The following is a 23,843-nucleotide window of genomic DNA, read 5'->3' on the forward strand; positions in this document are numbered from 1 at the left end:
GATCATATGTTTATGCTCAGAAACTATATATATGTAAGATATACATTACGAATATAGAATATATGGATACTAATTACCGTATACTGTATATGGAGTATATTAAGTAAATACGTTATGATACATCTCTCCATTTATGGTCTATCAAATCCCATAATTATAGCAACGAATCAATACACATTAAGCCTCTCATTTCCGTTTCTCTTTGATGGAAAGGAACCGGTTTATAAATTGAGAGAGAGTTGTTTTGGTCCCTAAGCCTTTTAATCTCATTCATAAACACACACCATCTAGTTCGAGGTTATTTCGGTTTAGAAGAGCAAAACGACGTTCCTTGACGCCGGCGAAGCCATTCCGAGTCACCGATAAAGCTCCGACGATTTTCCGATAACAATGGCCGGAGGTAAACGCTTGATCCATTTAGCTTCCGCTTTAAGGTTCATGTTTCTAATCATATGTTCTTGGATTAGAGACTATATTATTCTTACATTTGGTATCAGAGCATATCATATCTCTGCCTTGTTTATTGTTTACGGTGTTGTTATTTTTCCATTTCGAGAATTTTCATGATACGCGTTATTTTAAAACTGTCACGTCCAAACGTTTTAAAATTGTTTTTCGATCGATTCTATGCTTTAAAATCATGAAAACCGTGGAGAAATAAGGGAGAAACTGTCGGGTTTTTAAATGGGTTCGCGGGTCAAAAATTTGTTTTTGTGGGTGAAGAAGATGACTTTGAACGACATGTCATTTGTTCCATTAAATGATTTATTTTTTTGTCGTTTTTAATTACACTGTCGTTTATAAGATCTAGAGTATTTTTGTTGATACACTTCTTGGTCTGCTGGGCTTCAATTTGTTTATATTGGGCTTCGATATTTTTTAAGACCCATTAATATGCATTCAGTTTGCATTTTCATACGTTATTTGTTTTTGGCTCATACTGCTTTACGTTTTGTTTTGATAAAGCAATATTAAGTTGATGTTATAAATTAATTTTTGCTTCATATTATTGTTGATACAATTATTTAATTGTACTTTAAAGGTTGATGCTTAATCATTTGTTTTGTTAAAATTGATATGACATCGGTTTTGGGCTAATACTGTACGTACATAATATTGAATTCATCCAGATTATTAATTTAATATTATACTGTTTGCTATGTACACCTTAGCAATTTATATAAATGATATTTAATTTTGTGCCTTAATTATATAAGAATAATATATATACTGTTATTGTTTATATATATATATCTTTTAGCATTATAATTGTTTGCACAATAAAGAAATAAATATCATTATATTGTTTAGAACCTTATTAAAATAATTATAAGGTTAAGTGATTTATATTATCTTAATTAATTAGAAATTAGCCACATCATCTTTAATTAATATAAGTTATACTTTAGAAATAAAATCACATAAAACAATAGTTGTAGTTAATTATATAATATATTATGAAATATACCCACAGGAATTTTATAGTATTTGTATAATTAATTAGGATAAAATATCAAATTATATTTTCTAATTAACCCACAGGTATTAGGAAAATGAACATAGTTTGATAGTTTTATCATAACGTGTGAATCTAATGGAATTAGAATTTTAGCCCACAGACAAATTTTATGTCTCTAGATTCATTAAGTACATGTTTTGCATTGGTAAATCATGATATAGTTAATTTCTTCAAAAAACATAATTCTTATAAGCATGTTTAATTTCTATAAATTGCAGCTAGTCAAACTGTTAGTTACTCTGATGTTAAGTGCGATGTCCCCGAACTCAAAGGGGACAACTTTAAGGTTTGGAAAGAAAGAGTTCTCCTTCAGCTGGGATGGATGGATATTGATTATGCCATAAGGAAGCCTGAACCCCCTAAAATCACTGAGAAAAGTACCCCTGATCAGGTTGATCTTTATGAAAAGTGGGAGCGATCTAATCGCCTCTGCGTTATGTTCATAAAGACCAAAGTATCTGCCGGGGTTAGGGGTTCAATTGAGGAATATGACAATGTTCGTCTCTTAATGAAAGCAATAGACGATCAATTTGTCACTTCAGATAAGGCTTTGGCTAGTACTCTTATCATGCAGTTCTCATCCGTGAAGCTCACTGGAATAGGAGGTATGCGTGATCATATCATGCGTATGAGGGATATTGCGGCTCAATTAAAGACACTGGAAGTTGAAATGTCTGAAACCTTTCTGGTTCACTTTATTCTGTGCACTCTGCCCTAACAATATGGTCCATTTAAGATTTCTTATAACACACATAAGGATAAATGGTCAATCAATGAACTCATGACCATGTGTGTTCAAGAGGAGCATAGGTTGGCTATGGAACAGGGTGAGAAAGTGAATCTGACTTTCTCCGAAAGGAAGAAGAAAGATCGTGCCAAAGGCAAAGGCAAGCTCTCTGTCAAACCGGACATTAAGAAAGAGTCAAAGTGTTTCTTTTGCAAGAAGAAAGGACACATGAAGAAAGACTGCTCTAAGTTCCAGAATTGGCTTGAGAAGAAAGGTATTCAATTTTCGTTTGTATGTTATGAATCAAATCTAACTGATGTTGATCATAATACTTGGTGGATTGACACTGGTTCTACAATCCATGTTTCAAATACTTTGCAGGGTATGCAAAACCTACGGAAGCCAGTGGGTAGTGAGTGCTATATCCTCTCAGGAGGGAAGATGAGCTCACATGTGGAGGCTGTTGGTTCTTGCAATTTGGTTTTGAGTACTGGTTTTATTTTGCATTTAGAAAAGACCTTTTATGTTCCTAGTTTTTCAAGGAATTTAATTTCAGTTTCGAGACTTGTACCTTTTGGTTTTGGTTTTAACTTTTTGGATGATGGTTTTACATTATTAAATAAATCTAAAACTGTTGGTTATGGTACATTGTCTCATGATGGTCTTTATTCTGTTACTTTGCAAAATAATACTGCTTATAACTCTTTGAATGTTACTGCTGGGTTGAAACGTTGTATTATGAATGAAAATTCTTCTCTATTGTGGCACCGGAGATTGGGACATATCTCCATTTTAAGAATCAAGAGGTTGGTGAATGAAGGGGTACTTAGTACTCTTGATTTTACTGACTTCGAGACTTGTGTGGATTGCATTAAGGGAAAGCAAACCAATAAGTATAAAAAGGGTGCAAAGAGAAGTACTGAATTGTTAGAAATCATACATACTGACATTTGTTGTCCAGACATGGATGCTAGTAGTCCAAAATACTTTATCACTTTCATAGATGATTTCTCACGATACATGTCTCTCTATTTACTTCGTTCTAAGGATGAAGCTATAGATGCCTTTAAAGTTTTCAAGGCTGAAGTAGAGTTACAATGCGGTAAACAAATTAAGATAGGAGATCAGATAGAGGTGGTGAGTATTATGGTAGATATACAGAGAATGGACAAGCACCTGGGCCATTTGCGAAGTTTCTTCAAGAACATGGGATTGTTGCCCAATATACGATGCCTGGTACTCCAGATCAAAATGGTGTATCAGAAAGAAGAAACCGAACTTTAATGGACATGGTGAGAAGTATGAGGAGTACCACAAAACTTCCTCAATTCTTGTGGACTGAAGCACTAAAGACGGCTGTGTATGTATTAAACCGAGTTCCAACCAAGGCTGTTTTAAAAACGCCTTTTGAGTTATTCAAAGGTTGGAAACCCAGTTTGCAACATATACGCATTTGGGGATGCCCGTCTGAAGTGAGAATTTATAATCCACAAGAAAAGAAACTAGACCCTAGGACTATTAGTGGGTATTTAATTGGATATGCCGAGAAGTCTAAAGGTTATAGATTCTATTGTCCATCTCACAGTACTAGGATTGTGGAATCAAGGAATGCAAAATTTCTTGAGAATGACTTGATTAGAGGGAGTGACCCATTGCGTGATTCGGTCTCTGCAATGGATCACAATGAAGCTGAACCTTCTAGTTCAAGTGATAGATTGATTATCATACACACTCCTCAAGCTCAATCGTGTGTACGACAACCAACTATTGAAGTTCCACAAGTTGATAATGCTGATCCTGTAGATCAAGTTGCTGATCAAGATCATGTTGAACAACCTATTGAACAACCTGTTGAACAACAAGATCATCAAGATCATGATGAAGCACCATTAAGAAGATCTACTAGAGTTAGAAATTCAGCAATCCCTAGTGATTATGAAGTATATCTGCAAGAAATGGACGGCAACATTGGAGCCGAGAATGATCCTGAAACGTTTTCACAAGCTGTAAGTTCTAAAGAATCTAACTTATGGCACGAGGCTATGATTGAGGAGATGAACTCCATGGGAAAGAATCAAGTCTGGGATCTTGTCGAGTTGCCTGATGGTGTAAAAGCCATCGGATGCAAATGGGTCTTTAAAACAAAGAAAGACTCACAAGGCAACATCGAGAGACATAAAGCAAGACTTGTAGCCAAAGGGTTCACTCAAAGAGAAGGAATTGATTACACTGATACATTTTCGCCTGTATCAAAGAAAGATTCACTTCGCACAATTATGGCATTAGTAGCTCATTTTGACTTCGAGCTACATCAAATGGATGTGAAAACGGCCTTCCTTAACGGAGATCTAGAGGAAGAGGTTTACATGAAACAACCAGAAGGATTCTCCTCTAGTCACGGTGAGCATTTAGTCTGCAAGCTTAATAAATCCATTTACGGTTTAAAACAAGCCTCCCGCCAATGGTATTTAAAATTTCATGATGTTATAACTTCTTTCGGTTTCGAAGAGAATGTCATGGATCAATGTATATACCAGAAGGTCAGTGGGAGTAAGATATATTTCCTTGTTTTATATGTGGATGATATTTTGTTAGCGACTAATGATAATGGAATGTTGTACGAGGTGAAACAATTTCTGTCTAAGAACTTTGATATGAAAGATATGGGTGAGGCATCTTATGTCATTGACATTAAGATCCATAGGGAAAGATCACGAGGCATTTTGGGTTTGTCTCAAGAAACCTATATCAACAAAGTTCTAGAGAGATTTCGGATGAAAGATTGTTCGCCAAGTATAGCACCTGTTGTGAAGGGTGACAAATTCAGTCTTGATCAATGTCCAAAGAATGATCTTGAGCGGGATCAAATGAAGAATATTCCATATGCTTCCGCTGTGGGAAGCCTTATGTATGCTCAGGTCTGTACCAGACCTGACATTGCATATGTTGTTGGAGTATTGGGTAGATATCAGAGTAACCCAGGTCTTGACCATTGGAAAGCTGCAAAGAAGGTTATGAGATACATTCAAGGAACAAAGGGTTACATGCTTATGTTCAGACGAACCAATGAATTGAAGGTGGTTGGTTACTCTGATGCTGACTACGCAGGCTGCATAGATTCCAGAAGATCCACTTCAGGATATATGTTTATGCTAGCCGGCGGAGCTGTATCTTGGAGAAGCACGAAGCAGACGTTGGTCACTACTTCCACCATGGAGGCCGAGTTCGTATCTTGTTTTGAAGCTACATCACATGGTGTTTGGTTGAAGAGTTTTATATCTGGGCTTAGAGTTGTAGACTCTATTTCTAGGCCTATTAAGTTGTACTGTGACAACTCAGCTGCTGTCTCTATGGCTAAGAATAACAAAAGTGGAAGTCGAAGTCGAAGTAAGCATATCGACATCAAGTATCTAGCCATAAGAGAACGTGCTAAAGATGGAAAAGTGCTCATCCAACACATTAGCACTGAGTTGATGATTGCCGATCCTTTGACTAAAGGCATGCCACCAAAGAAATTTAAGGATCATGTGGAAAATATGGGACTTGGTTCCATAATGTAATTTTTCATAGTACGCTACATTTCCATTTATGAAACTCGTATTCAGTTTAATATTTCTCATATGGTTTATGAACATTCATTATCATTATTGATTTGAGAAGTATTTTATTATGTTTGGACCTAGAATAAACATATGGTCGATGCAGAGCGTACTATGAGAAGTACTTTTACTGTCGATTATGCCGCACAGAGATCTGGTCGATGCAGAGCGACTCGATGCCGCATCATCAACATCGTCAGCACCACCATCAGTACCGCGCCAGCCCGATCAGATGACGCGAGCACTATTTGGGGCCGTCGGCACTCTCATGACAGCATTCAAGACTATGAATCCAGGTGCTCCGCTTCCGATTCCTCAAGATTTTGTAGACTTGTGTACGCAATTTGGTGCTGGTCCCGCTAGTAGCACTCAGACGCAACCTACTCAAGCAAACGTGCCAACTCAGCCATCTTCGTCAGCACAGAGGACTCCGCCTCCAGTGCCACGTCAACAGTCACCTGAGGCAGAACCAGGCTCAGAGAGCACACCGACATTGAGGACCCATCCATCTCAAGCACCCCCTCCGACACAGACGACCCCGCCCTCGGTTTCACGTCCACTGCGAGCTGAAGAAGGATCTGGCTCTGGGAGTGCGCCTACTGTAGCACGAAAGAGAGCTAAAAAGAGAACTGGTCGGTCTGCTTTGGGAACTCAATACGAGTAGTGATTTATTTTACCTTGATAATATGTTATATTTTGATGTTATTAGCGTTGCGAACGTTATTTGTTTTAGTATTGTATTTTAGTTTATTAGTATGAGACATATTATAAGTATAATTATGAATTCATCATATGAATGAAATCTTTATTATTTTGGTTTATAAGATTTTATTTGTGTAATTATTTTTACATTCAAAACATTTAAATATTAGCGACAAAAAATTGGTAGAAAAACGATTACTCGGAAAAATGGCGGGAAAAAATTGGCGGGAAAAATAGGTTTCCCGGCAAAATATAGTGGCCGAAATCAGCCGCGACAATAGCCACGACTAGTCGCGGCTGTTTTGTCGCGGCTAATTTTAGCCACGACAAGTCGTGGCTGTTGGTCAACAGCAACGGGGCAACAGCCACGACTTTTGTCGTGGCTGTTGTCGCGGCTGTAGCACCAACAGCCACGACTTTTGTCGCGGCTGTTGCCAGTTTTTGTTGTAGTGTCACTCGTGTCTACTTGAAAATTAGACATTCGTTTCAAAGCTCAAAGTCGTGTTACACACACACACACACACATATATATATATATATATATATCTGATTATAATTGTTGTTTTCTACTTTTATTGTCGTTTTATAATCAGCCCCGACCAAAGTAACACGGGAACGAAAAGAGAACACATACAAGACATCTACTGGAACAAATAATACATATATAACCCTCACAACTGTTACAATGCCCAATCAAGCAGTAATATTTAACGGTAACTTGTCAATAACGTTCTTAAAGAAACCACCAATGGCGGCATATTCTCGAAGCAACCTAGTATCACCTTCACACCTAATTATTTGAAACAAAAGCAAGTATACATCACAAACACGACGGTCAACGGCCCCGTCAACACCCTCAGCAACCGCCACGTGTAAACACCGCCACCGCGAGATGATGATAATAGTTTCTTCAAAACAATCTCGACCGTCAAACACGCTCCGTGTATCAAAAAGAACGACGTGACCTCCCACGTGGGCCAAACCCGGGCCCAATAGTAGTAAATGAGCTCGTGCATGAGCCCCGACACGACGTAACTCGACATGATGGACGCCGGACGGGACCACGGTCCATCTCCGGCCTACAATGTGGGCCCAGGGCCAGAGGGAGGGCTCGTATATTGTGGGGTGTAGAACACGGTGGACCGCGAGGTTCCATCTCCGGCCCAAAAAGTCTTGGAGTGACGTGGCGAGATATGGCTCCACAAAATGCGGCTCGAGCTCGGCTCCCCAGACGGCTCGAGCCACAGTTGACGTGGCGGCTAATAAGACGTCGAGGACAAGGTAAATATATAGGGAGTAAGAGAACAAAATTACCTTTTCATCCACGTGTGGCTTGTAACGAGGTAAAAGGAGGACTAAGATGGCCAAAAGCAAACATTTTGTTGCGTAGATCACAAGCCACTTTGAGTAGTCATTTCTTTGGGCCTTTTTAGGTCTTTTGGATGAGTTTTTTGGAGTATCAATGGGAAGGCAAGCGTAGGCAATGGAACGTTCGAGTGAAACGTATTGGTGACTAGACAAAGGGCCTTTTCCAAAGGCAAAGAGCAAGAGCTTGAAGTTAGCGAGCCAAGAAATGAAAAACCCAATTATGCCCCCACAATTTATAGAAGAGAAGTTGAGAGGGAGGTACAAAAAGAGAAACACAATTGGAAGCACAAGAACTAGTCTTTTAATGCCTTTTGAAACCGTTTTACCAACACCGTGGCAATAGAGAAAAGATGCAAAGATTGAAAGGCATGCCTTTAACAAGCTCTTCATTTCACTCTCTCTCTCTCTCTACACAGATCTCTTTGGAGAATTGAGAGATATGGACTTGATTAGTGACAAAAGCGAATTCTTTTTAGATCTAGAAGAGAACTGTAATGAGGACAAATTGTAATAAATATTCATTGAAGGATGATTTCATTTCACAACCAGAGAAGAGGAAGTAATAATAATAATAATAATAATAATAATAATAAAAATAAAAAATAGAACTTTGTCAAGTCATGCTTACATTACATGTATGTATAAATATGGTAATTCCACCAAAAACAGTTGGCAGAGATATACTTTCAGGTTTTATTGGGAATTTTTTTTTTTGGTTATTAATCAGAAGATGAATCACATGTGGCCATATGAGTTTTTTTTTCAAGGCAGTTTGCTATGTAAAGATGAATCACATGTGGCCATATGATATTATATGACTATTTTATTTCAAGAACATATACAGCAAGATCTTCAATATGAAACTTGATTGAAGTCAATGAAGGATACCTTGTATATCTTTACATATGTATATATATCTTTCTTGTGTGTAAGATAATATTTTTTTTTTTAAAAACGTGTTTATTTTATACGAGTTTTGAAATGGTGGCAACTCACTACTACAAAATACCCTTTTAGAGTCGCTCAAAAAGCGACGCGTTATATTTTGGGCGTCGCTTTTTGAGCGACGCATATGTTAGTGACGCCCAAAGGTTTGGGCGTCGCTTATGACCGAGCGACGCTCCACGTAAGCGCCACGTCGGATTGACAGGTTTTTTTAATTGCGCGTTGCTCTTTTTATTGCGAGCGACGCCCCATGCCACGTGTCCTGGCGTCACTCAAAAAGCGAGCGACGCCAGGCCACGTGGCCCAATCAAATTAAAATGCCTTAATTTTAATCTTTTCCACGTCAAACGAGCTCCAAAAAATAATGTTATGCGTCGCTCAAAAATGTACCCGACGCAAATATAGCGACTTCTAATAGGTATTTTGTAGTAGTGACTATGTCCGTGACGTATCGTACCAAAGTTAATTCACAATAAAATGAGTAACCATGACTTTTATTGCCGATTCTTGATCAAACAACTGCGAGTTTTGAAGAGAACAAGATAGATCAAACAGCTTGCGTATCGAGTGATCGAAAGATGATTCTTGTAACAATTTATTAAACATTGTTAAGTCCCATTTATTTCTAAGATATGAGATCTCTACTTCTTGATATTAGTCCACACCTTATTTTATTTGAATTTCTTGAGAACATTATTATTTGGCGCTCTGTACAATAAACTACTAATATTTTAACATGCATATTTAAGTTTTTATATTTTTTTTTATGTCACTAATGGTTATTCAATATATTTTTTTATCGATAATATATGCTAGCTCATTTGGTATTTGGTAAATACTATCACCCTCAAACAAAGAACATATTTCTCTTTTGTTTTGTATGAAAGATTGAACTTGAATTCTTTTCTGGCTCCATCCGGTACAGTGACGGAAAGGAATTTTCGTTTCGAGTGTAACACTTCGGGTTAAAAAAGTTTTTTTTTTAGGGAAAACATTATTTAACCAATGATATAAGAGCAAATATATACAAATATGAAAAGCTGGATAAATATGTGAGGGTTAAAAAAATTTATTCTTGAAAAGTAAAGATTTTAGTTTTTATTTTCTTATGATCAAACGAAAATTCCACTCTAATTTGGCTAAAATTTTGAGGGTTTTTGAAACCAAACATTCCGCTCTGTAAACTATCAGAAGTTTGATTGGACGGAACAAATTTATTGTTCCATGTAAATTATCATAAATATCTCTTTTTGAGAGAGAGAGTTTATGTCCTTTTTTTTTTGTAATCTAACAACGTAACCAATTTCAAATATGGTTTTAAGGATGTAGTCAACGTTTGGTAAATTTTATAATCTAGCCATTTACATAAATAAACGGTTAGAAAATATCGAAAATACATTTATGTAACATAAATCATGAAAACCAACTACTAGTCAACGTTTCAGCCAGCCAAAACTTATCGCGTGTAAAATAAACAGAAATTAACTCAAGAAAACTTGATATCGCAACTAATTGAACTGCAAAAAAAGAAAAAAAAAATATATTATGGCATAAATGGGATCAAATTAATGTGTATTATGACTACATTGTTTGGTTGCAATCAAAACGAAAATTTAAAAGCAATTCATTATTAAAATTAATACAAAAATATAATAGGTAACCGTGCAAAAATAACTATCTCGCTTTCTCTTTTTTTCAGTTACTGAAAGTTTCTCTTCTAATTTTTGATATTGCGTGTAGAATATACAGAAATTAACTGGACTTAACCCAAAAAAACTTGACATTGCAAGTAATTGGCTACAAAAAAGGAAAAAATTAACGTGTATTAAAGCTGTAATATTTGGCTGTGATCAAAACGTTGGCTACATGTTTATGTTCAGCCGATTTTAATAAATGTTAATGTAGTAATTTGTTAAATGACTAATAAAACCACGTCATCATTTCTTACTACATTTGAAACTTAAATAAAACGTTGGCTAGATTGCAATACCAACGTTTCAAGTGGCTTAGTTCATGTAATTTTTCTCATTTAATTTACTTCGTCCTGGTGGGCTATTTTTCTAAGTAAATTAAATTAACTTAACCAGTTAATTAATTTACTTCGGTCTGGTAGACAATAAGAAATATAAAATTGTCAAAATAGCCAATATTTGATTTATTTGCGAAATAGCCACCCACTTGATCAGACAAAAATACTCTTCATTTAAAATGAAGGGTTACTAAATATAAATTAAATAACAAAAATAAAATAAATAATGAAAAACATTACAATAAATAACTATTCCATTAATAGATTAAAAAAATTCTAAAAATATTACGAGATCTTCAACGCCGATCTTCACCGACGAATCAACTTGCATAATTCTTCGCCGATCTTCACCGCCGATCCATCTTAAGCCACCACCAGCTCTCTGATCGGAGACACAAAGTCGCCAATTCTCTCACAAATAAACGAAAATTAATACGAATAAACCAAAATAAGCCAAAAAAATAAACACAACTATAAATACTCATCAACACGAATTAACACTAAATGAACACACAAATTAACACTAAACTAATTAATACGAATTAACATGAACTAACACTGAACGAATTAACACTTATCGTCCTACCACGAATTAACACAAATTTCTCCTCATTCCGTGGATGCACGCGTTCAAGACTCCGATGAACGTGACGTCGTTCGATTTGACGTTGCGGTCAACCATTGATTTAACGTCGCGATCAACCCTTCTTCTTCACCTGCTTGAGAATTGGGTGAATAGTGAGCCCGACCGCGATCGCCCCGACGCTCACCACGAAGATCTTGACTGGCGAGAGAGAGAGAGAGAGAGAAAGAAACGCACATCATCATCGCAACGACTGTCCCAATAGGGATCTTGTAAGGCCGCAAAGTTTCGATGCATCGTCGTCGATATTGTTGGAGAAATTAGGGATGACCAATATTTTTTACTCCTTCGTCGATAGTTTATGGTTTGTAATGTGGAGAGAGAGAGAGAGTAAATCAGTTTGTAGTGTACAAAAACTATTTAAATGAAATCAAAAGGGCAAAATCGGAAGCAAAAACATTGATTTAATTGCCACATCATCATAATTGGCTATTTAAAAAAAATTGAACCGTTAGTTTGTAATTCCAATTTCAAGTTAGTTACTCCATATAGTTTTATTTTTTTTTACCTTCCGATTTGTACTTATCTATAAACATTTAATTACGCACAATGTTAAGCGATATTGTAAACGAAGAGTTTATTTCGGACTTTTTAAATTCGTTTCCATTATTGTATTTGGTTTTCCCTTCTAAGAAAAAGCAATACTCGAAGCTTCGAGAACCAAATCGTTTACGACATAAAATGTAAATGTCATGTGGTTCATCGAATCTTAATAATCTTCGAGTACGTGCTTATTTATTGTTTTCCACAGTTTTTTTTTTCTTTTATCTTGTTCCTAATTTATATTAATTATATTGGTTTCAACTTTCACCCGATTGTTAGTTGAAATGAATCTTTCAAGTGTGGTTAGTGTTGTGCACAAGGACAACCTAATATATATATTAGTGCGGTGAGATTTTTCTTTTTCTTTCTCTTATTCTCTCCATTTCTTTTTCCCCTTTTACAAAAAAAAAAAAAAAAAAAAAGAAGCTTGTTGAGATATCATGTAAAACATTTTTTTAAAGGAAAAAGATAGAAGATGGTAGGGACATAAAAATGCACAAGGTATACTTTTTAATATTTTATTTGATATTTTTATAATTATATCTTGAAGGACGATTTTTTTTTTTTTTTTTTGCTTTTGTTTTTCATGGCCTTAAAGAATATTTGTAAACTTATTTATTACGTACGCTCTACACTAGAAAGTAGAAACTAATTTTAAATTCAAAATTATCCCATTTATTTGTCCACTTTTTAATGATTCACGAATTTACATAATATAAGGGATATGCTCAGACTAGTAGTAAATTAATAATACTCATGATGATTGTGGTAGCTAATTTGATTTACCGGTAATTTCACACATATCTCGATGGAGAAGTTTTGAATTCGAACACTCTGAATTGCAAAAATGTATATCTTTTTAAAATTGACCTTAAATTATGTAATTTTTATCAATAATATCACCTAAGCTTTGCACCGTCAATTTTCAAAGAAAAAAAAAATACTCGTGTGATGATTATTCATATCAATTCATCACTTTGGATATTTACTTTTTTACTTTTTATTGTGTGGCTCAAAGACCAAATCTTTTTGTCATCTAATTTTAATAGCATGAAGAAATTGAGTGCAAGACAAGAAAAGTGCATCTTCCGTTAACATTTAATAATGAGATTTGTAACTAATTAGACCACTTTAAACATGTGATTTTGGATCTAGCCTATGTTTGACAATTTTTAGGGATATAGTCAAATGGCTTATGTGTCAATAATTCAGGTATGATTTGCCCGTATTTATTAATAAATTCCTCACTTTTTCTCTCCTATTTTTTTTCAAATAATTTTTTTTCATCAAAACTTCACAAATTCGTATTTTTCTCATACGAACTCGAAATTGAGTGATTTCAAATCCTACAAATTCGTGGCGTCGAGATCTTCAAAAATAGACCCATTGTGTTTGATGAAAAATTATGTTTAATGCATCATATTTACATTTCCATTTTTTATATAATGTCAAAAAATTTCAGTTATTTCCATATTAAGGTAGATTTTTCTACATCGATGGTATTAAACATTATTTTTCATCAAACATAATGGATTTATTTTTTAAGATCTCGGCGTCACGAATCCGTAGGATTTGGAATCACTCAATTTCGAGTTCATATGAGATAGATATGGTTTTTTGAAGTTTTTATGTAAAAAAAGTGTAGGAAAAAAATAGAAGAAAGAAAATGACGAATCTATTAATAAATAAGGGTAAATAAGACCTTAATTATTGCCACATAATCATGTTGGCTATTTCCCTAAAAGTTGTGAAACATAGGCTAAAAACAAATTTCATAGTTTCATTTTGGCTATTTCGCTATAATATCATTTAATAATTTCAGCTGAATTGGCATTTAATATATAAAATTAAATTGGCTCTATAATAGACGCATAAATTGTCATATACTTGTTATTATTATCTTTTAACCAGCATCATTTCCATTGTTAGTACTAGCAGTAGTTTTAATTCATTATTTATGTTCATCTATTATGTTTTTATTATTATTATTAGATTGAATAATTGCACTATTAACTAGATTTACGTCGTACCATATAAGGACTGAAAGATAATAAACCTTGACCTTATTTATAGAGCATATGTAGTCTGAAGGGTATGAACCAACTACTTCACTATGAAGGTGATGTGAAATAACAATCCTGCCATCTCACTAGAACTTTAAGTTGGTCTTCGCTCTAAATCAACATTGTTGCTCACGTGCATTTTCATGACCAATCGTTGAACTTTCGTTTGGCCACAAAATTATATATACTACACATCGCTCTTAAGATTAACATCTTGATCGAAGCAAATTATAAAAGTTCATTACACCCTGCCTTGGAGACTAACATCTTGGCTGAAGAAAATCTGGAGTTATGTTGCATTTTCCTCGAAGGCTAACATCTTAGCCGAGGCAAATGAACCATACGATATTGGAACTTTCGATCATCACCATCTACGCAACCAAAAGATTTGATTTTCGTTCTTCATTGTATTTATTTACAAGTGCACAAGCGACAATTTTATTTACAAAAATTTAGCGATATAAGCCACATAAACATAAGTGTTTATGTTTTAGTCAACGTTTTGTAAATTTTTCGTAAATAGTCAAAAATTGTTGGAAATATTTCGTAAATAACTATATTTACTAGAAATTTATTCTGTGTTTTTGTTATTTTATAGTGTAAATAGATTTATGTGGATATTTACAAAAAATTAACGAAATGTTGGTTATTTCAAAATTCTAACTTTTCATATGACTAGATAACCACTTTTTCATATGACTAGATAACCACTGAACCATTTTATTTATTTGTTTGTAAATGCTCTCGAGACAACATTTATCAACCAATGGTTCCGAATCTAACTTCAAGATCAAAATATGTTATTGTCGACTTCGATACAATCGATCATTGATGCTCCGAGCCCAATTGGTGGACAAAGCTCTTCTTTTAATGCCCTAATTTAACACTCATCAATCCTCTTCGCCATCAAAAGATGTTATTTTGAGTTCCTAATTAGTTCGAGCCCCTCATATATATATATATATATATATATATATATATATATATATATACATATTATATAAATTTATACCTTATGGTTGCGAATAAACCTGGCTTACCGGGAACTCCCGCACGTCCCGCTCCCGCTTGTGCCCGGACTCCCGTTAATTGGCCAAACGGGAGTCCCGTCCCGTTAAGTAATGGGACGGGACGGGACTTTGCCTAACGGGAATTCGGGACCCCGTTAGGCATAAAAAAAATAAAAAAAAAATAAAAAAAAATTCGGTTTTAAATGAATTTAAATAATTAAATAGAAGGATGTAATTGAAAGGAATTTAAATTAAGTGGGTAGAAATGAAGATTTAAATGAAGTTAAATAATTATATACAAGGACGTAATTGAAAATATTTTGAAGTAAATGTGTAGAAAAATAATAAAAAAAATGTGAAATTAAATATGGGCTCAACACTTTCTTCATATTCGTTATCTTCTGCATTCTATGAAACCCAAAACAAACACTGCCTATGGAGAACTTCAGTGATCTGATTTGTTCAATGTGCAGCATAGCTTCTGATTCAGCGATGGTCTGACAGGAAAACGACATCTTTCTTGTGAGCAACGACGATGAGCTCAGATTCATGTTTAGAGGGAAATGAAGAAATGCAGAGAGAGCAAAGAAGAAAGAGAAAACGCGGTTTAGGCGGTGATGAGTGACTTGATGTGTAAGAGTTCTACATGAAATATATTAAAGAGACGTTTGATTGACCATTGTCTTAAATGCTTCAGAATTTACAAAGCAATCCTTCAGCTCTTGTTTTTCTTAAGCATAGTCCTCCATTCTTCACTGATTTAAATGAATTTAAATAATTATATACAAGGACTTAATTGAAAAGATTTTGAAGTAAATGAGTAGAAAAAAATAATAAAGAAGAATGTGAAATTAAAAACGGGCCTCCTAAAAAACCTCACCGACCCCTAAAAAAGTGCGACGGCGAGGAAAAAAAGCACCCCTTTCCTCGTTAATTATTTGAAAATTTATCCCGGACAAGGGCCGGGATATCCCTTAGTTATACAAGTTAGTCTAACCATTTATGTTTACATTTGCGAAATCAACTTCAAAATCGTCAAGAATATCGAAGCACATGAATGTTTCTTGTGCTCGATTTCTATGTTGAATCCAATCTTTACCGCACGTCAATGCTTCGACCATCTCCGGTTTCAAGCTACATCTTCTATCGTCGATGATGCGGCCTGCGCTACTAAAAGCCGCCTCAGATGACACGGTTGAAACAGGGATGGTGAGGATGTCTTGTGCCATAGATGACAAGACCGGGAACCTCCTCGCATTCTGTCTCCACCAAACCAAGAGGTCGATGGCTTCGTCATCCGTCCTGACCCAATCGTTCCGATCGTACTCTTGGATCTCCGGATGGGACCGTGCGTCGGTTGCGCTCGACCTCGTCTGACTTGTCCCAGCTTCTTGTTGTTGAGGTGATGGGCTGTACGCGGGCGCGTTGACGAAGACATTCGTGTATTGGTGTCTTCTCGGATACTGCGTCTGTGATTGAGATGGTTGTGCTCGGTATTGCGGTAGGAGTTTCGCCTCGTATACCTTGAAAAGATCAAAAAAAGCTTCCACGATCCTCGAGAGATCAAGTGCAATGTAATCTTGATCCACAAAATGGTTTCTAATGTACTTCAGAAAAAATTTTAAACCACCAATTTTACATCGGACGTCTAGAATGGCTCCAAAACCGTATAATAATGGAACCTTTCCAGCCCCCCAATATTTTAAAAACTTGGCTGTCATTGCTTGAATAGAATCTTGAAAAATTGTTTCGTTTTTATATTTATCAAGATGCACAGCAATTGCGGTCATAGTATGAAGACCGAGAAAAGAAGTAGGAGTGTAAACAGCAGAGAGATAACAAGTTTCTTTGTAAAAAATGTCGAGAAAAGAAACAAATGATTCAGCCATCCTAATATCATATTCGGATATAGCGTTTTCGCCATGTTCGCTGTTAATGTAAGAAACAATAACATTGACGTAATGCTCGGATAAAAAGTTGGTCAACATGAGAAAGGTAGAATTCCACCTAATTTTGTTATCTAGGTGAAAGGTGCGTTCTTGGAGACCGTTTAGTCTAAGGCGTCTCTTAAGCTCATCTACTCTAGAGGTTGAACTATTTATCCAACTAATGTAATTCCTAATCTTGTTGATCGAAAGGTCATAACTAGCGGCTCCGGCTTGAACTATGAGGTTTATAATATGGGTAGCACAACGTTGATGCAAAAGGGTATCGTCAACGTTAAGTTTCTCTTTTAACTCCCTAATCATGGCGTTGTTGCTTGTGGCATTATCTAAGGTTACAGATATAATCCTATTGTTCAAACCCCACTCACCTATAACACTAACTATGATGTCCAAGATGTTTTCACCAGTGTGAGAACCTTCTATCCTTCTAAAGGCAATGATACGTTTGTTTAGGTTCCAATCGTCATCTATATTGTGCACTACAACGCTCATGAAATCCATCTTAGATTGACCAGTCCATATATCCGAGGTTAAGGCAACGCTATATCTACCAGATGATATTGTGTCTTTCATTTGTTCCTTTTCTCCTAAAAACCATTTTAGGATATCGGATCTCAAGGCTTTTCGAGACATAATTTGAACATTTGGAATTATAGAACTAATGAATCTAACGAAGCCTTGAGATTCGATATGACTAAAAGATTGATCGGTGGAAACAAAATATTCTACTAAATCACGTCTAAAACTTACGGGATCGATGTGACTTACCTGGCTTGACGAGGCTCCAGATGGTGTCCCCTGGCAGTGCCTGTGATGACTCCACAATAGCGAAGTCCCCACTCTTGTGTTGTGAGCGCTGAATATTTTGCCACAACTGTGACATTTTCCGGCTTTTTCGCCATTCGCAATCACCTCTTCAAAGAAGGTCCACACAACGGACCTAGCACGACGTCGTGGTGGTTGTTGTTGTTGAGGTGGTTGTTGTTGTTGTTGAGGTGCTTCACGTTGTTGTTGTTGTTCTTGTTGTTCTCGTCGTTGTCGTCGTTGTCGGGTCTCCTCTTGTTGTTCACGTTGTCGAGGTCGTGGAACTTGAGTTCGAGGTTGAGGTGGTGATGGTGGTGGTGGTGGGTCTTGTTCTTCTTCCTCCTCCTCCTCCTCTTCTTCATTTGGATTTTGGGTTTCATCGTCATCTTCTTCTTCATTTGGATTTTGGGATTCACGATAATGTTGCTCGAATACTTGAAATTCTTGAAAAGCCACTTCGGATGGCGGAATTTGAGCTTGATAGGCTTGCTCGGGATCCATTTGAGGGTAGTATGGCACTTGGGTGTTTGGAATTTCGGTGAATTCCGAATGGTTGAAAGTAGGAGCAACATAATTTGGATCGAATGAGTATTGGGTGTTTGGGTCGGGGGCGTTTTGAGATAAGTGCAACCAATTTTCTTCAAAACGGTGCATTTGTTGACCTCGGGAAGCTCTTCCCCTTTGACCTCCTTGGTTGCGGGATGATGAGGCCATGAAAAAATGAAAGCGTTAGAGAGAATTTGAGATTAAAATCGAGAGAGTGTGAGAGAATTTGAGATTGAGAGAGTTTGAAGGAAAGGTGTGAAGAAAATGAATGAAATGGGGGGGGGGGGGGGTATTTATAGATTTTAGAAATAAGTGGGTAAAAAAAAAAAAAAAAATTCGGTCGAAAGTCTTTAACGGCTCTATTTTAAACGGTAAAAAAAACGGCTCTTTTTTTTGGGCCGTTGGATCAAAGATCCAACGGCCGAGATTAAAAAAAAAAAATAGCGGGACTAACGGGATCACCGGATCCCGTTAGCCAAAGTAACGGGACGGGAGTCCCGTCCGTCAGCCTTAACGGGAAGTCTCGTCCCGTTACTGTTCATACCGGTAGCGGGGATTCCGTCCCGTCCCGCTACCGGTAAGCCAGGTTTAGTTGCGAACTAAGTGGGAGGTAGGCATGAGTAAAAATAAGGCAACACTAAGAAAAATAAAATTATCACCTAACTTCTAAAAATTTAACTACCACTCTATGCTTTTAATCTTCAATATGTAGCTCACACCTAAGGATAAAAAAAAAGTTGCCCAAGGCTTCTAGAGAAAAATACTAGTAATAAAAAGAGAGTAAATCACCGCGTCACGTTATATTATTAATTGTATGATTTTAATAGTCACATGTCAACTTTGTTTATATTTCGTGGACGTCATTATATACACCATAAGTAAAGGAGCTATGCCACACGAGACAAGGAGGTCTTGTTTTATTTAATTTTATTTTTGAAAATACAAGGGATCTTATCTTATGCCATCTTCCTAGCATTTTTAGCTCCTCCTTGGCGTTTTAAATTACTATTAACTATTACAAATTAATGTTCGGACCAAACTAAAACTTTGATTCTTAATATAACAGAATGTTACGAACATAATGAAAATTATGAGCTATCACCGTTTCAAGAACCGAGATATTTTGGTTTAAAAGGAAAGCGAAACAGAGATCTTTTTTTTTAATCAATACAGAACATAAGTTCCGTTTTCTTCTCTTTTTAGAGCCTAGGTTTATCACTTTATTATTGATCAGATAAAAACTGCAAGAAATAGAATGTGTGTACAATTACAATTTGCGTGCATCAGAACCAGAACTAAAATCCAGTTAATTTAAAACTTTTTTACTATGTTAGAAGAATAAGTAATGAACATTGTATTATTGCATCATATCATGTGTATTGGTTATATATATATTATATACTTTTTTTTTTGAAACGTGGTCGGCACCACGGGAAATTTTATTAATAAGCCCTCACATAAATGGCGGAGGAATACCGTGGTTACATTAAGGACTAATACCACGAAGGTCGTTTTCAGCTTCGTGTAACACACACGGAGGAGCCGAATCCAACCAACTGGCGCCCGAATCAAAATTACACGCATAGCCAGCCAACACATGGGCTGTATTATTACAACCACGAGGGTGAAAGATAAACGAAAGATCCTCAAATCTAGACAAGAGCATAAAAATATCATTTAGCACCGTACCTAGCTCCGTAGCCGTCTCTCGTTGTTTCTGAATAGCCGAAATAACCTCCAAGCAATCAGATTGTATGACCACCCGAGCCCATCCTCTGACCAAAGCGAAATTCATACCATGGAAAACCGCCAGAGCTTCCGCTACTTGAGGCGAGAGACCGAGGTGAATCACAATAGTCTCCGCACCAAGCACCACCCCCTTAGAATCCCGGGCCACAATACCCAACCCAATACGTCTAGCATCCTCCCGGACTCCCGCATCCACCGATATCGCCACCGTACCGGTCGGAGGAGGACTCCAAGTACTATGAAGAGCCCCTGCCCGCTCCTGCTTGTCGCCAACACAGGCCCTCCGGTAATCACGCAAATATCCGGCGGACCAGTCAAGCAATTCCCCGGGCTTCCAAACCTTCTTACCCGAGCAAACGTTGTTCCTGTGATTCCAAAGTTCCCACATAATAATAATAAAGAGTTCGAAATCACTAACCTTGAGTTCCTTCGAAGACAAGAGGAGCATCCCGATAATATCCCCGTCGAAAAGTTTCCTCACGATGGGTTTAAAGCCCCCACACTTCCACACTTTCTTGGCCCATACACAACCCTACATGGCATGGAAGATGGTCTCCCCCCCCCCCCCCCCCCCCCCGACTCACACACCGGGCAGCTCGTATCCAAAATGACGTGGCGTTTACGAAGCATAACACGAGTAGGAATCCATCCCCGACACAATCTCCACACAAAGATCTTCACCTTAGGGGGGATTCTGAGACTCCACAACTTATTCCACCACTCCAGATTCCCGGACGGTCTCGAAGGGCCCTCACCGCCATGAGCCTCCGTCACGCTCCGATAACCACTCTTTACGGTATACTCTCCGTCCTTGGTGAAGTGCCACCGAAGCAAATCCCGGCCACCTCCCCGGCTCACCGGGATCGTCAAAATAGCTTCTACATCCTCGGGAGGGAACATAGCCTCGATAAGAGGAATATTCCAATCCCCGTTTAGCTCTTTAAGTTCAGAGACCCGCATGTCAGTAGGGATCGGGGAAGGGTCGCTGAGCCGAAACGTCGGAGGCCGGGGGATCCATCGATCAAGAGAGAGCGAAGTAGATTCCCCGTCCCCAATCCTCCACCTGGATCCCTGCAAAATAATTTCCTTACCCCACATCAAGCTCCTCCAGATGAAAGAAGCCGAAGACCCACAAGTGGCGCGCAAAAGGTCTCCGTTTGGGAAATAGCTCTGCTGGAACACCCGACCAACGAGACTCTCTGGACGCCGGATAAGCCCCCAGACGCTTTTGGCAAGCAAAGCCTGGTTGAACTTGCCAATATCTCGAAAGCCGAGACCACCCTCAGATTTGTGGCGCGAAAGCTCCGACCACTTGCACCAGTGTATCTTCTTCTCCTTCTCTGTGTCCCCCCACCAAAAACTCGCGATGGCTCTGTGTATCCCATCGATGAGCCCTTGGGGAAGGCGGAAGCAGCTCGCAACATAAGTCGGAATCGCCTGAAGCACCGCCTTGATCAAAGTCTCTTTACCCGCTTGCGAAAAAAAGATACCCCTCCAAGAGGTAAGTCTCTCCCAAACCCTTTCACGGATAAACGCAAAGAGATCCGCTTTCCTTCTCCCCACTGTCGTAGGCAGCCCCAGGTATCTGTTATGGCAGGTAGTAACCGCGACCTGGAGGGACCCGGCCAGCACTACTCCGTTCGCTTCATCTACCTCTGAACCAAAACAAATGTCAGATTTAGAAAAATTGATTACCTGACCTGACGCCGCCGAGTAGGTATCAAGACACCGCGCCACTTCTCCACACTCCTCCTCATTAGCCTGAAAAAACATGATACTATCGTCTGCGAAGAAGAGGTGGGACACATAAAGATCATGTCGCCCGAATCGAGCCCCCTTAATCAGCTCCTCAGTTTCCCGCCGCCGAATGAGACACGAGAGGCCCTCCGAGCAGAAAGGCGAGAGAGGATCACCCTGGCGCAGCCCCCTCTCCGGCCTAATACGACCCCGAGTCTCCCCATTGATGTTGAAGGAAAAGCTCACCGACGATACGCAGCTCATCACCTTGTCCACCCAACGCGCATCGTATCCTAGTTTCAACATCATGAACTCAAGGAAGGACCATTCCACCCTGTCATAAGCTTTAGCCATGTCGATCTTGAGGGCCGCACAAGATCCGTTGCCAAACCTGCCTCTAGACATAGTATGTATAGCTTCATAACAAACCATCACATTATCAAAGATTTGGCGTCCCCCCACAAAAGCACTCTGGTTTTCGGAGATAGCGAAATCCATCGTACTTTTGAGACGATCCACCAAACATTTAGAGATAACCTTAAATAAAACATTACACAAGCTTATAGGTCTGAAGTCTTTAACACGGTCAGGTTTGTCAATTTTGGGAATCAGCGTAACAATCGTATTGTTAATTTCTTTTACCGACTTACCCTCATTTAGGACACCCAAACAAAAATCAACAACAAGCTTACCCACAATGCCCCAATACTTCTGATAAAACAGGGCCGGAAAACCATCAGCCCCCGGAGCTTTGATCGCATCCATGTCGAACACAGCTCTCTTCACATCTTCGTCAGTGAAAGGAAGAAGGAGAGCTTCGTTCATGGCTACAGTAATCCTCGGAGTCACAGCGTCTCCCACCACCTCCAAGGCCTCCCTCGTGGGCTGCATAGAAGAGAAAATAGAAGAGAAATAAGAGGTAATAATTTTTTCAATATTATTGTTACCTTCACCCCAGTTCCCATTGTCGTCCCAGAGCCCCTGAATCTTGTTTCTCTTTCGTCTTGCAGAGGCCTTGCGGTGGAAAAACTTGGAGTTCTTATCTCCACATTTCAGCCATGTCGTCCTACTACGCTGTCTCCAGAAAGCCTCATCTTTCTCGAGAAGCGCATCCAATTGACGCTCCTCACGCCGGATCTCCTCCACGTTTTTGCCCTCCTCCCGTTCACTAGCCTCCCGGAAGACCTCCTTCTGTCTGGCAATACGGTCACTCATGGCCCTCAGGTTAGCCTTCCCCCACCGTTGGAGCATCGTTTGGCAATTACGGAGGGAGTCAGCCAAGCGCACATCCGTATCATTGGTTGGGTCCGGGTCCCAAGCCAGCCGAATAGTCTCCTCGCAACCATCCTCCATCGACCAAGCTTCTTCGAAAAAGAAGCGGGTTTGTCTTCTCCGATCCCTTCTTCTCGGGATCCCCGACGTACACAACAAGAGGGGCCTATGATCAGACCCCCAAAATTCCAGATAACGAACAGTCGCAGAGGGGTACAGATTTAACCAGCCCGCATTCCCAAGGCACCTATCTAACCGACCAGCGCTACTTCCCGGAGAATCATTGCGCCGCCAAGTGAAAGGTCCCCCCTCGAATCCCAGGTCGCACAAGCCACAGTCCTCCATCATCCTACGAAAGTCCTCCATCAAGTCCGGCCCTCTCGTTCTCTGACCGCTGAGCTCCATATTGGACACCACCTCATTCAGATCCCCCCGACAAGCCAGGGGAAGTCAGGCCACGGTTGCAGCCTACGAACCAGCTCCCACGACGCTTTTCTCTGCGTAGCCACCGGATCCCCGTAAAGCCCCACGAAGTTCCAACAATTCCCCTCTTCGTCCGTGACCATTCCCTCCACGTGAAATCTGGAGAACGACCGAACCGAGAAACCGATGGGCTTCCTCCAAAGCACCATAAGACCCCC

The 23,843-nt window shown here is 38.5% G+C and overlaps 1 protein-coding gene and 2 pseudogenes across 1 annotated transcript; 1 reads left to right on the top strand and 2 right to left on the bottom strand.

The window, feature by feature from the left end:
- Positions 1-352: 352 nt before the first annotated feature.
- LOC149382932 (uncharacterized) lies at positions 353-3,008 on the top strand (annotated as a pseudogene).
- A 4,142-nt stretch (positions 3,009-7,150) lies between these two features.
- On the bottom strand, positions 7,151-8,305 carry LOC149382933 (acyl-CoA--sterol O-acyltransferase 1 pseudogene; annotated as a pseudogene).
- A 2,307-nt stretch (positions 8,306-10,612) lies between these two features.
- LOC149382934 (uncharacterized) lies at positions 10,613-23,607 on the bottom strand. The gene is made up of 6 exons (XM_089627635.1): positions 21,894-23,607; positions 20,780-21,848; positions 20,129-20,558; positions 19,921-20,046; positions 11,179-11,271; positions 10,613-10,657 (listed from the first exon to the last, which is right to left on the bottom strand). The coding sequence occupies exons 1-6, from the start codon at positions 23,605-23,607 to the stop codon at positions 10,613-10,615; spliced, it is 3,477 nt and encodes a 1,158-aa protein (XP_089483761.1).
- Positions 23,608-23,843: the final 236 nt, after the last annotated feature.

The sequence above is a fragment of the Urtica dioica genome, chromosome 10 (assembly GCF_054948205.1).
Source record: "Urtica dioica subsp. dioica isolate 48M chromosome 10, U.dioica_male_clone48M_v1_H2, whole genome shotgun sequence".
In the NCBI taxonomy this organism is placed as follows: Eukaryota; Viridiplantae; Streptophyta; class Magnoliopsida; order Rosales; family Urticaceae; genus Urtica; species Urtica dioica.

What these genes read in the sequence shown, in the direction of transcription:
- LOC149382934 (XM_089627635.1), bottom strand. Translation starts at nt 23,607, where the DNA reads ATGGAGCTCAGCGGTCAGAGAACGAGAGGGCCGGACTTGATGGAGGAC. An exon ending in TACCTACTCGGCGGCGTCAG is followed by an intron (nt 21,849 to 21,893) that starts GTCAGGTAATCA and finishes GTTTTGGTTCAG; the next exon opens with AGGTAGATGAAGCGAACGGA. An exon ending in TTGGATACGAGCTGCCCGGT is followed by an intron (nt 20,559 to 20,779) that starts GTGTGAGTCGGG and finishes TTGGAATCACAG; the next exon opens with GAACAACGTTTGCTCGGGTA.